The sequence below is a fragment of the Engraulis encrasicolus genome, chromosome 11 (genome assembly GCF_034702125.1).
Source record: "Engraulis encrasicolus isolate BLACKSEA-1 chromosome 11, IST_EnEncr_1.0, whole genome shotgun sequence".
Taxonomy (NCBI): Eukaryota; Metazoa; Chordata; class Actinopteri; order Clupeiformes; family Engraulidae; genus Engraulis; species Engraulis encrasicolus.
The window spans coordinates 41738983-41751482 of record NC_085867.1 but is presented as its reverse complement, the minus strand read 5'-3'; the positions used below and the strand labels follow the sequence as shown (position 1 = coordinate 41751482).

Below are 12500 nucleotides of genomic sequence, written 5' to 3'. Positions count from 1 at the left end.
GGTGGGGCCGGTGTTCTGTCGAGATGTGTTGCCTCGTCGAGATGAGCGACCGGTCGCCCTATTCGATAGTGGTGTTCTATCGATTTGCGATGCCTCATCTAAATGAGCGACCTTGATTTTCCGCGGAAGGCGTTTCAATCGGTCCACGTAGGACTGTTTTAATAACCATTACTTTGTTTATTTCGTGCGGAGTTTAGAACGTGCGGCTGCTGACCACTAAAAACCGTGAGCCTCTCGTTTGAGCAACTTAAGAAACGTGCCATATGAAAGAGAGAGACTGAGTTGAGTTTGCGCAAATACTGGAGAAAGTGTTTGGGATCAGGGCCTGGCTACGGGTTGTTTAATGTAGCCTAGTCATTTGCTGTTGGTTTGTTTTCAATGCGACGTGGGCTCGCAAGGCAAATTGTCACATGAAATCATGCTATGGGGATAAACAAGCGCGGTTTAGATATTCCCAGATAGCAGATAGCGTATTGTGGCTTTGTTTTTGCAGATGTCTGTCTTTTAATGACCGGAATCATAATTTCATAACACCCCCACGCCAGTGCATTTCTTACCATGTTCAGGCATTTTACAATGCAGTCGATGCAAATTCTTGAGTGAAAAGGGTGGAGGGAGCATTTTGACAGCTCAATTAGAGGTGGCGATTTTTTCTACATAAATAGTCTACATAATAATTTTCTACATAAATAGTCTTTTCTGATCGATGTTACAATGTTCGAGGCTGAGTGTGTGAGCGATTACGGTTAGGCAACAAAGTAGCAAATGTACGAGGCCACTAGCCTGAGTATCATCCTCCGTAGTGACCGCACTGGCTCAATACTTTCGCTTGCTGACCACGGAGTCTGACCCTGCAGCCACCCCCGGCAGTTGGAATTCAGATATTCGTTCAGTATCTGAATAGCCAATAGGCTCGCTGATAGTCTAAGCCCCTCCCCAAGCCCTCTTACATATTCAACTGAAATACAACAACTTGATGATGGCGATGTGATGTCTGTAACCAGGACATTTGATAGTGCTTGGTGTAAACTGGGACATTGCCGTCCGCCAAGACCTTTGACGGGCTTTCGGCACTGACACTGCGCAGCTCTTGGGCAGTCACACTGGGCGTTTCTCTTCTGTTCACTTTAATGGTTTTAGTTGACAGTTAATATCTTCATAACAAGGTTGGAACAAGCGCAGCCCCATTTCAGTGTTACTTTTTTTGCTGTCACACTCGACGCATATACACAGACACAAACTGGGAAGGAGAGAGGGTGGGGGCTGCTCCGTGGGCTGTGCATTTGGCGCATATTAAACAACGCAACTAGTAGTTTCCCAATAAAATTTGAATCATAATGCCGTGGATCCAATACTATAATATCATATAATATTGTCCTTAAGTCTGAGCGATGCATTGATTATTTGTTTAGGGTACGTTTTCTGCCAGCTAAATGCAAGGGGGAAGGGGGCTATATTAGCAAACAAGACGATTGCACAGTTAGCCTGCTAATTTTAAATATGATCACCTGGAGCTAATAGCCTTCACATGGCTTAATCCATCCCTGTTATCAGTCCGCTTGAGGTTTTTGCTTCGGGAAAGTGAAAAAATGAGGTCCTAATTAATCTTCAGATGGTGTCGGACCCTGACGGTGCCATAGGCACACGTTGTATGTCTCCCTGAAATCGTAGGTTTTTGACGGACCTCGACAAGTTCTACACTCCTTAGTTACCGTTGCTGAGCTCGGATTGGTTGGCGGCCGTTTGTGGGAGGGGTTTTGCGAAAGGCTAATTCCCTCATTAAGTGAGATAATTTCCAACTGCCGGGGGTGGCTGCAGGGTCAGACTCCGTGGTCAGCAAGCGAAAGTATTGAGCCAGCGCGGTCACTACGGAGGATGATACTCAGGCTACGAGGCCACGCTATTTCGCAGATTTTCCAATGATCTGCTGGATGATCCACGCTATTTCCCGTTTTCCCCCCAGGGGATATATCGTAACTTTCAGTCCATGACAGTCGGTGGACAGGTTATAGGCTACCTAGACTATGGATGACTGGTGGTAACCTCAGGATGACATAGGCTACAGTTTGAGTCACTAAAGTTGACAGTCTCAGGGGATCCTGTATCGTAACTTGCGGTCTCACAATTCGATGGGCAATCACCCGCGAAAACCACCGCGAGGGTGTGCGCATGCGTGCGCATGCTCAGTAGCCTAGAGAATCACATCTCGACGGGTCGCTCATATAGACAGGACACCGGGCCTACTTCAGGCAACTCTTGCATATGAGACAAGGAGATGTGAAGTTCATGAAGTTAAAAACGCAGACCGGTTTCAACCACACCGGATCTTCATCAGGGCATGACGGGTTTTTTTTTTCAACTTAATGCACTTTACACCTCATTGTCTCATATGCACACGTTGCTTGAAGTAGGCACGGCGGCCACCAAATATCTATTTCTCTTTCTGAAAGAGCTGGTACTACTCTCTCTATATAGTGCGGTGTATTTTCATCTTAACTCCTCTTCATTAACCGCAGCTTGGTTTTAACTCATAATAATGCATGTTAAAGGGACACTGTGTGAGATTTTTAGTTGTTTATTTCCAGAATTCATGCTACCCATTCACTAATGTTACCTTTTTCATGAATACTTACCACCATCATCAAATTCTAAGTATTCATTATGACTGGAAAAATTGCACTTTTCATACATGAAAGCAGCCTAGCACCTTCATTCAATATTTTATTCATGCTGTATTATATTGCATGCATCTATCATATTGAGTTCTATTTTACTGAATGCTATGCCATTTCAAAACAAATCTGCTAATCTTTGCAAAGTTAAATGTGCACAAGTATATCCATTGTGACAATCCTCAGCACCAAAGTAAAATAGAACTGTAAGGGTCTACGGGGCCTGTTAATAAACTCTCTAACCGCCTAGGAAATCTCGTCTTCCCAGCCCTAGCCTTGTGATAGCAGACTGAAGTGGAGGTTCCAGGCAATGTTGCCAGATTGGGCTGGTTCCCGCCCAATTGGGCTGCTTAGGATGGCCGTGTGCGGGAAAAAATGGCATTTATCAGAAAAACCCGCCCAATTTTTGCCATAGAAATCAATACAATTGGGCGGGATTTTGTGCTCCTAGGCGGGTTTTGAGCATTTTTTGGGCTGGAAATCATCAGCCTCATCTGGCAACCCTGGTTCCAGGGCTGCTATCAGCACCCAAACACGGCCGCACCCAGCAGGGGAGATCTTATCCGGGGCCCGTGTTTGCAAATGCGTGGGCTTATTATTTCTATCTTAGGCCCAAGCACATCTCCCTCGCCTCACGTCACGTCAGTCCCAGACAGAAAAACAACATACTTCAGATTACACCAATATGCCTGCCCCTCTCTGTCTCTCATTCCTAAACATCTCCCCCCTCCTCTGTCTCTCTCCTCTTCCCTCGTGTGTCTCTTCATATCTGTCTTTGACTGCCATATTTCTTTCCCCTTGGCAGCCCTCTCTCTCTCTCTCTCTCTCTCTCTGTCTGTCTCTCTCTCTCTCTCTCTCTCTCTCTCTCTCTCTCTCTCTCTCTCTCTCTCTCTCTCTCTCTCTCTCTCTCTCTCTCTCTCTCCTACATTTCCCCCTCCTCTGTCTCTCTTCTCTGGTGTATCTACTCTCTTCATATCTGTCTTTGACTGTATCTCCCCGTCCATGACACTCATTCCTTGATATTTCTGGTCCCTCGGTTTCCCTCACCCTCCCTCTGTTTTTCTCAGTGTCTCTGTTTCTCTCTGTCTCTCATTCATCCACATCTCCCCCTCCTTTATCACTCCTCTCTCATCCATCTTTTGGTGTCTTTGGCTGTCTCTCCCTGTCTCCATTCCTCTATATTTCTGTTCCCTCTGTCTCTCCCTGCCTCCTCTCTGTTATTCTCGTTTTTTCATTACTCTATATCTCCCTCATCCCTTCATCTCTCTCTCTCTCTCTCTCCCTCTCTCTCTCTCTCTCTCTCTCTGTCAGCCCTTTTTTTCTCCACCTCCCCTTTGGTCATGCGTATGAGAAGTGCAGATTACTGGAATGATTTATTTTTTCTGGCTGCCAGTCGACTAGTCCCATGTTCTCTCGCCCTCTCTGCTGACGAGCCCCAAGCACGAGTCTGAGCTTCACACACATTCAGTTGATGCTTTCAGAAGAAGGATAAACTGGGCTAATTCCACAAGAGCCGCTCTAAATTCCATTTGGAAATAAATAAATACATAAAATGGAGGCTGAATTCCACATTCCCTATGTCTGAGTTACCGGCACTCTGTTGTGTTTCACTTTTGGCGCCTTGATTTTTTTTTCCCATATGAAGGCAATGCAAATGAGTGATACTCTGGTTTCTTTTCTAATCTATTCTCAACCTCTAAAACTGAATTTATAATGAAGTGATGATAATTTTGTGCAAATTGGGGCTTCATCTCAAGGTTGTGCTCTCGTGGCGCCACGTCTTTTCCTTCTGGCAAAAGAGCACGGTTATTAGAATAAGGTCAAGAGACCAGGGGTGCATTTCTCGAAACCCTAGTTGCTAAATATGTTAGTTACTTTGTGGTTTGCAATGCAGTTTCCAATTGACAACTACCCAAGTTGCTAACTGCTAACAACTACGCTTTTGATAAACACACCCCTGCTATGTTGCATGCATTGCAAACCCCCCAAAAAGCAAACCAGTTTCCTTCAGACTGACCGACTGACACGGTGAAGTAGTCACTACATGTGACTGAATTATGTAATCTTCATTTCCAGATAAGCCCTATATATCAGCGTCAGTAACTGTTATTTCGTGTGTGCGTGCGTGCGTGCGTGTGCGTGTGTGTGTGTGAGAGAGAGAGAGAGGGAGAGAGAGGGAGCATCCCATTAACTTGTCACTCTGATCTGTTTCTTTGATGAAGGTTTGGCATGGAGTTGTGGCAGATCAACTTTTGCACATGCCAAATGTATACCAGCTGTATAAGTGCGTGCGTGCATGCGTGGATGGATGCGAGTGTGTTTTCTGACAGTTGGGAGTTGTTGCAGACGACAACGGGTAGTGAATGTTCCTGTTTTGCATAGTGCGAAGTGCTGATGTGTGGTCTCATCCAGCAGCACTGTGACTCCAGAGAGTCTGTTGTGGCCAGATTAGGATCGGCGCTCCTCCTCACTCGCTCCCTCGTCACTCCAGCCACTCCAGCCTGCCACTTGTAGCTAGCAAAACAACAACACAACCAAACAAAGACAGAAAGAATAGTGGTGGTGACTGACCGCTGCTGACCTTGTCATGGTCTGTCAATGACTCGGAATGAATTTCAGGGACAAAAAGTTTGTGTTTTGTGTGTCTGTGCGTGTGTGTGCCTGTTGGCGCAAATTCAAAGACACTGAAATGATTTTGGAAACATTATTTCAAATTTTTAAAAAAAAAACTTTTTTCTTGAATTTTCTATGCTCCATGTGTGGAGTGTGTATACCGTTCATCTTAGTTTGACCTTGCTGACAACTTTTGTAACTCTCTGTCTCCTACACCCCCCCCCACCCCCCCACCCCCGTGTGTGTGTGCGTGGGTGCGTGCGTGTGTGCGTGTGTGCGTGTGCGTGTGCGTGTGCGTGTGTGTGTGTGTGTGTGTGTGTGTGTGTGTGTGTGTGTGTGTGTGTGTGTGTGTGTGTGTGTGTGTGTGTCATCTCTCTCTCTCACACACACACACAGGCGCAGGACTTGAGTGTGATTGAGGAGGTGATCCGCATGATGCTGGAGATCATCAACTCGTGCCTGTGCAGCTCGCTGCACCACAACCCCAACCTGGTGTACGCGCTGCTCTACAAGAGGGAGCTCTTTGAGCAGTTCCGATCACACCCCTCCTTCCAGGACATCATGCAGAACCTGGATACGGTGAGTACTGAACATAGTTACACACACACACACACACACACACACACACACACACACACACACACACACACACACACACACACACACACACACACACACACACACACACACACACACACACACACAAACACAAACACACAATATTCGAGAGGGCTATTCCAATAGTTCTTCAAGCAGTACCCGCATAGTAACACACACACACATACACACATTAAGATACACATACAGACACATGTATTGTATACATAATAAACTGGGCACAGTGAATGCTCGTACATGAGTGCTACATGCATGCACACTGCTGATGTATATAATTATATGCATACACATATGCACACTAACACACATGTACACACACATGGACACACACATGTACACTCACATGTACACTCACATCACACTCACATCAAATGCAAATTGTACTCAGTTCGCTCTTCCCTCTCAAGTTGATCAACCATTGAAAGAGAGATTGAGATTTTTTTTCAGATTTTAAAGGGACAGTTTGTCAGATTTTTAGTTGTTTTTTTTTTTCCAGAATTCATGCTGCCCATTCACTAATGTTACCTTTTTCATGAATACTTACCACCACCATCAAATTCTAAGTATTCATTATGACTGGAAAAATTGCACTTTTCATACATTTTAGCAGCAAAAATGACTCTACTTGGATTATACTAGAAAATATTGTTTATTACTCAGTAAACTTTAATTTGGCAATAGGCAGCCCAGTTCCAATGATCAGCATAGTTGCAGTACCTTTTTGACCATTTCCTGCACAGTGTCCCTTTAAGGTTGCTTTAAAGGAGCACTGTGTAGGATGCTGACCAGAGTAAGTATTGCAACTATGCTGCACATTGAAATTGCTGCCTACTGTCAAATTGTTTTTTGATCATGAATATTTAATAAATAATGAACTAATATTGACTAGTACAGTACGTTTTGCATCAAAAATGTTTCTGGAAATTCAAAATGGCAATGACAATGGAGAAGATCCACCCTTTCGTGTATGAAAAGTGCAAATTTTACAGTCATAATGAATATTTAGAATTTGACGGTGGTGGTAAGTATTCATGAAAACTGCAATTTGTGAATGGGCAGCATGAATTCTGAAAATAAGCTACTAAAAATATATAAAATATGACACTGGGCACCTTTAAAAGCTCAGGCTGAATGAATATGAACATGGCAGAGCTATTACTGGTACCTTCCCTGTCTGTCTTCTTCAGACCTCCCTGCACCCCTTTGGCACAGTTGGCTCCAGACATCTCTTCACACGACACGACACGTCGCCACGCCTTTAATCCCTCTGCATTGAACACCAGCGTGTAAAATATTCATACAAAGCGTCATGCACAGTGACAAGAATGGGCTAAGCCTGTGTCTAGTCATCCAGTTCCACACGACACACACACACACACACACACACACATACAAAATAGGTAGTGCTGAGTTTTAAACCGAAAAATATGTGAAATTGGGAACTGCAAAAGCTAAATGCCGGAAATTGAACTTAAAAATATAAGAAAGACTAAAGAATGTGCATCAATAATATGACATTGAGCAGTAGAATGCGTAAGTCAGTTTTGGACCGGATGGACATGTAGAGGGAAAACATCTGCAAGGCAAATGGTTTGTGAGCAGTTGTGGTACAATATTGTTGCCCATGTTTTCTAACCTACCTGTGCAATTCGTAGTGTTTTTAAATGTACATCATCCCCATTCCATTACCTAGTTAGTTAAGGCTATGATGCTGCAGCACCAATTCATGCATTTAGACAACCCTATTAGCCTTGGATGGGAGGGCAGTGGTCCTTGAGGGTTTTTTCCCGGGGGGAAAGGTGTCCTCGGTCTGAAAAAACTTGGAGGGGAAAAAAAGATAAATAAAGAGAATATTTAATAGTGAATAGAGAGTCTGATAAATAAAGGGAATGTGTAATACTAAAGACAAAGAATACAAAAGAGTGTTGAAATTGTCTGGATATTCTGTACATAGTAATAAGGGGAACCTTTGTGTATCCAGGCTAGTAGAAGAAAAAGAGGGAATAAAATGATGAATAAAGATATGTAGAGAATGCACAAGTGTGGGTATCTTGATGTTGTAATAAGAGGAGCCTTTATATATCCAGTCTCATCGACATTTACAATCTTTTGTCCAAGAGATACTTGGCCAAGGCAGCTTTATAAACAAATGGTTACAAGAACTCAACAAGTAGAGTATCTTGAGACACAGGAAGTGCTTGAACAAAAGAATATGAACAAGAGAGAGAGAGAGAGAGAAAGGGAGCTATTGTTTGTCCTTATGGTTGGTAGTAGGGTTAGCGTAGCTTGCAGACGGTGACGTAATGTAGCGATGTGGGCTGGGTGGCTGAGCTAATGAAGAGGTCTAGCTGGTGAGCAGTAAATTAGGGCTTGTTAGAGAGCATCACGCTCAAGTGAGAAATTAGTCGATGTCCATGCAGCCTCAGATTTATCTCTTTCCGACTCGCCACCTCCGGAAGGGAGCAGAGAGGAGCAGATGAATTGAACCGATCCTTCTGCCTAGCATTAAGCCTTATTTATGCCCGGAACATATTTTATTTTCTCAGTAAGGGCTTTCTATCAGGAAAGAGGTTTTACGGTAGTGTTCCCTAATAAATCGCTCCTCTCCAACTGATAAATAAATAGATCACAAGAGTTTCTGGTTTACAGAGTCTGTGTGTAGTTTCGCTCAGGGACCACTGATTTGGTAGTCTAGACGTATCCCACCCACTACTGCCTGTGGCGTTGCATCGAATTCTTGCATTTTCAACCAACCTGGCCAGCCTATCCTACCTACACTACTTCTTGTTCCAGAAAAAAAATCTGCCAACAATAACAAGTGCTTCATAACCGCCATCATAGCAGTCACCGTCTGACTTATTGAAACTCTTCCCAGTGCCATAGCAACAACTGCTCCTGTGGGTTGGTGAGAGTTTCTCTGCTATGGCTACAGAAATGTATTTAAAAAATGGCAACATTTATCCAACTTCATACAATTTCCTGTCTGTCAGTTTATGTCCTGTCCTGTTCCTGTCTATGAGCTTGGTATTGCGAAAAACCAGGCTACTGCTGTCATCGACTGATGCAAGGGATGAAAAAATGTAACCGACCACCAGCCCCACATTCTGATAAAAAAACGAAAAGTGAAAATCATCACTTGCTATTGCGAGCCAGGTGGTGAGGTGGTGAATCGTAATGTTTGTCTGTCAGTAAAAGTTGAACAGAAAATATGGCACTGTGAAATAAAATGCACAGATTATGAAATATCCAGATCCTGACTTTGTAGGAGTTTTGACTTTGGAGGAGTTTTGACTTTGTAGGTGTTTTCATGATCTATGTCAGTTCTGTTCATCACATTATCACGAAAATCACACAGAAGGTGCATTAGAATGTGTAGATTCAGAATCCAATTAAAAAAAATGTAAAAACATAATTTTACGGTTTGGGAGCCAACGCATGGGAGGCAAAACATATTTTTACGTGACTTGGTAGTGAATGTGTTAAAAGGGAAATATTAATGCCCACCACTGCACTAATGATGGTGAGAAGTGAACTCCTCTGTGTATCGGTTCCCAGGTGATTGGCTTCTTCAGCCAGCGCCTTGAGCAGGCCGGGGCCGACCTCTCAGTGGAGAGAGTGCAGGAGGTCATCAAGAAAGGAGCAGTGGCCTTGCCCCAGGACCGTTTGAAGGTAAGCTACTCGATAAAGAAGTACTTTCACTCTAGCACACGCACGCACGCACGCACGCACGCACGCACGCACGCACGCACGCACGCACACACACACACACACACACACACACACACACACACACACACACACACACACACACACACACACACACTGGATAGATGTCCCAATCATGTCTTGAAATGAAATATAAAGGAAATGAAATGTATTCTGGTAAACATTTGCCATTTGCACAAGATGTTCTCTTTGACGGTAAGTAAGGTGTCAGACTGACTAAAACCAATGAAACCACAACCTTGCACAACTCCTGTCTCGTTTGCTGTGCAATTTCCTTCCCTTTTCACGTTTTAACACTTATTCACCAGACAATGAGAACGTATAGGTCCAGGTAATTCAGGATGGATTGTCAGGCTTATTAATGGTTCACTGACAAGGCTCTTCATTCAAGACACATGCCAAGAACACAAATCTTCTCTGGTCATGCCTCCGAACTCTTGCTATGCGGAGGTCCACTCTCTCTCACTCTCTCACAGAAATGGGCTGTCTCATGTGGGTGGACATGGGACACATAGAACTTCTGTGTGATTAACGACTAAATGAGAGAGGCAATCCGTTATCGATTAGAGATCCCCCTCTCTCTCTGTTCTCTTCTCTCTCTCTCTCTCTCTCTCTCTTTCTCTTCTCTCTCTCTCTCTCTCTCACACTCTCACTCTCACTCTCTGTCTCTCTCTCTCTCTCTCTCTCTCTCTAATCTAACGCATTAACAGATTTCACATGTGAAAGGCCTCTATAATTGAATGAAGAGGGATGTGGTGGGTGAGGGGGTGGATAGATGAGGCTGGGTACAGGAAGTTGGACTGTGTCCATGAGGAGGAAGAGAGTAGCGTTGGGGTGGTGATGGAGAGGAGACGGGGTAAAGGCTGTCTAGTAGAGGAGATTGTATGGGATAGGGTGGGGTGGCCTTGGGGAGAAGGGCTGTAAGGCCTGCAACAGTGGTTCTCCAAGTAGACTTCTCGAGCAGGGGTTCCCAACATTTTCAAACTTGCGGTCCACTTAAAATTTTCGCAAATGTTCAGGGTCCACCTCTGGCCCAATAAACAATACAGTTCAAATGAATAGTCAACAGCAGTACAGCAAGCAACACATATTATTTAGCGTTACATATTATTTCGCTTTGTAGAAAATAATTTTAGAGCCAACTTGAAATGCTTTTTGCAGCCCGCCGGTGGTCCTCCGCCCACAGTTTGAGAATCATTGTTCTACAGAGCTGAAGTGGGAAGAGTCTTCAAGGGGATTTCTGCAAATGCAGTCAGTTTTCACCAAGACTGGTCCCATAGACTATTTGAAGCATTACGAAAAGGGTACATTTACATTAACGTGTTTTTTCACTACATAAGACATACTGTAAGTTACATAAGCAATCTGACTGCGCTGCACCTTACATTTTTAGTGTGAGCGAGCCCATGAATTCAGTTTACAAAATTTCTGCTCTGAAATAGCTTTTGGTCCTCCTTAGTCTGAAAATGTCTGAAGAACCCTGATCTGTAGGCAGAGGCGCATCTTGCCACCAGGCAAGGCAGGCAGCCGCTTGGGGCCCCCAAGCTCCTAGATATTAGATAACAGCCCATACTGTACTACAGTAGTGGTGATTTTGGTTCAAATGTCCATTATTTTGCATTTTCGCTTGGGGCCCCATCTGACCCTAGAATCGCCTCTGTCTATAGGAGAAGAGGTAGTATGGGATGGGCACAGGATGTGTGGAGTGGGTCCGTGGGGTGGGCATGAGGTGGGAGAAGAGGTGTGCAAAGAGGGTGGTAGGATATTGGAGAACCATAGGATATGGGGTGGGGTGAAGACAAGGTCTGGCTGGGCTATAGGAGCTATAGACCTTGAAAGTCCCGCCCCTTAGTTCTGCATTTCACGGGACCTAAGCTGACCATCTAACAACATGGTGGCGAGTAAATATCTTCTGATCTCAGTCATTATATGCGCTGGGCTACAAATATGCTGTTTAAGAGGCTAGAAAAAAATTATTCATGCAGAATTATCAATGTTTTGTTCCGAGGCCGTCTGCATGAAAAATGTGAAGAAACACAGCTTTCTAAAAAGTTTGGGGGTTCGTACGAAAAATTAAACAAGAATATCAGAAACAACATTATATGCAGCTCGTGGCACAACTCGAAGGGGATCGAAATATCATTTTAATACCGCCATTGGATTACATGCTACGATTTTCGGCTAAAAACGCTGTTGAGGTCCCATGAAATCAGGGGAAGTGACGTCACTTTCAAGCTCTATAGGAGAAGAGGTGTCCAAGGAGAGCATAGTATAGAAGGAAAGAAAGTCAGAGGGAGGGTGAGAGAGAGGGGTACATGAGTTGTAGTGATGGGCTACAGTTTTCTAGAAGGGTGCATCCGCTATAGAAGAATAGAGAGAGGGATAGATATATAGCGGGAGGGAGAAAGAAAGAGAGAGTGGAGACGGGGAGGGGTGCATGTCTTTCTGACGGGGTACGGTTGGAGAAGGGAGCAACGTCTATAGAAGAAGAGTGAGAGGGAAAGGGAGCGAGAGAGAGAGGGAGAGGTCAGACCCGATGTTCATCAGCACTAATGGCCTCCTCACACCTATCCGTCACTCGGCCCGCGCCACCACCACCGCCGCTACGCTGCCTCCACTGCTCTAACGACCTCTCAAGGAGAGCGGCGCGCTGGGGAGCACATGGCCACCCGGACACACATAAATCTGCCACCATCACCACCGACGCTCCACTCCGCTCCTCTCCACACAGCGCCGTCTCCTCTTTACCGCCGCCTGAGAGGGGGTACCCCATCCTGGACCCAGCCCCCCCCCGCCCACCATTCAGACCAATTGCAGACCCATTGCATGTGGTCCCATTACATTGTGCTGTATTTTAGATGACTTTGTCGC

General features: G+C 44.8%; 1 protein-coding gene across 1 annotated transcript in view; it reads left to right on the top strand.

Moving 5' to 3' along the window:
• The window catches only part of dym (dymeclin), a 117447-nt gene that overhangs the window by 89796 nt on the left and 15151 nt on the right, over positions 1-12500 (top strand). The window contains exons 15-16 of the mRNA XM_063210655.1: positions 5682-5864; positions 9459-9572. Of these exons, the coding sequence (XP_063066725.1) occupies positions 5682-5864; positions 9459-9572 (297 nt within the window). The remainder of the gene's footprint in view (positions 1-5681; positions 5865-9458; positions 9573-12500) is intronic.